Source organism: Asparagus officinalis, chromosome 2 (genome assembly GCF_001876935.1).
Source record: "Asparagus officinalis chromosome 2, Aspof.V1, whole genome shotgun sequence".
Classification (NCBI taxonomy): Eukaryota; Viridiplantae; Streptophyta; class Magnoliopsida; order Asparagales; family Asparagaceae; genus Asparagus; species Asparagus officinalis.
This window is the reverse complement of record NC_033795.1, coordinates 77505041-77506582: the sequence shown is the minus strand read 5'-3', so window position 1 is coordinate 77506582 and position 1542 is coordinate 77505041. Positions and strand designations below refer to the sequence as shown.

General features: G+C 38.7%; 1 protein-coding gene across 1 annotated transcript; it reads right to left on the bottom strand.

The window, feature by feature from the left end:
• On the bottom strand, positions 439 to 874 carry LOC109829652. The gene is made up of 2 exons (XM_020396702.1): positions 650 to 874; positions 439 to 573 (listed from the first exon to the last, which is right to left on the bottom strand). The coding sequence occupies exons 1-2, from the start codon at positions 863 to 865 to the stop codon at positions 478 to 480; spliced, it is 312 nt and encodes a 103-aa protein (XP_020252291.1). The 5' UTR covers positions 866 to 874; the 3' UTR covers positions 439 to 477.

The following is a 1542-nucleotide window of genomic DNA, read 5'->3' as shown; positions in this document are numbered from 1 at the left end:
TGACGGGTTCTCGTCAACGATATTATGTACATCGCTAACGAGGTCCCCGTCAGTGATACATATCGCTGACGGGTTTCCCGTCAGCGATAAGTAATATCAGCTAAAAAAAATTTCTGCTGATTATATATTCAGTTCCCTGTACATATCAACTCACTGTACATACAAATCTCCAAACGACATTTCATGCGCATTCCAAAACATCTCGAAATGAATACAATCCAAATTTTCCCAATTAAATCTCTCATCCAATCAATTTTCACAAACATTCGAAATATGTACATTCAATTTTCACGATAAGTTCCAAATCCACAACAATTTTCACAACAAACCATACACACATGTCATAAGTTCTAAATCCACATCAAACCATACACACATGTCATAAGTTCTAAATCCACATCAAACCATACACGCATATCATAATCTTAACTATAAAGATGTCCACAATATACAAACACGAGTTTAGGATATAACTCACTAAGATAGGTCATCCGCCCTATCCATGTCATCGTCCGCGTTGCCACTGGCGGATCCATCCCTACGACTCGTGCTCCCAATAGTATCATCTCCAATCTAACAACAAAATAATTTAAATTTAGAATCACATAATATTGTGTGTAATCATGTTTTACATATATAATAAGTATACCTGTCTGCTACTCTCTCCACTACCAGTAAATGCCTTTTGAGTGGCCAAGAAGTTCATAATCTGGCTTTGCACCCGAGTAGGAACCCGCCTTCTACAAGATTTCATTATTTGCCTAGAAACCATCGCAAAAGTAGCAGTAGGCTGGATCACTCGCATAAGCTCCTCTTGAATATCCTCCCACATCTCCTCGGGAATCTGACCATCTAACATATTCATCACAGAGGAAACAAGCTGCATCGCCTGTTGAGTGCAATCCTCCTGCGGCATGTAAGAGGGCCTCGATGGCATAGTCGATGGTGTTGAAATCAGCGGAGGCTGGAATTGTGTAGACACCCTCTGAGCTCCAACTCCCATCCACCTGGTCCTCCCTTTTTTGAGAAGTCCACAAACTAAATGGCTCACATTATAATTCTACTCTCTAGTCAGGGGCTCCTGGCTCTTTGCAACAACATCAGAATATGTGTTTTCCAGAGCTTCCTAGAAGACAAAAAAAATAAATTTAAGAATTGGCCTTTTAAAAATAAAAGATATTTACCTGAACAAGTAAAATAAAAGATGAAATAGTTCCACAACTGAGGCGGGCTAAAAAAATAAAAGATATTTACCTGAACAAGTAAAATAAAAGATGAAATAGTTCCACAACTGAGGCGGGCTAAGTGCTAATAAATAGTTGAAGGGTGTAACTGAGGCGGGCTAAGTGCTAATAAATAGTTGAAGGGTGTTTTGTGCAACATAAAAGTACATGTGAAGTAGGGTGTTAAGTGCTAATAAATAGTTGAAGGGTGCTTTGGCTTGTAAGGTGATAGGAAAGGTTTTGTCATCAGCAATTCAGAGGTTTTAGAGAATAAAACCAAGTAGATCAGTCATGTTACCGTATGTTATTTCTTATGCAT

Excerpts from the sequence above, each read along its gene's own strand:
- LOC109829652 (XM_020396702.1), bottom strand. The coding sequence starts at position 865 with ATGAATATGTTAGATGGTCAGATTCCCGAGGAGATGTGGGAGGATATT. Across the intron at positions 574-649 it reads GTGGAGAGAGTAGCAGACAG|ATTGGAGATGATACTATTGG; the intron begins GTATACTTATTA and ends TTTTGTTGTTAG.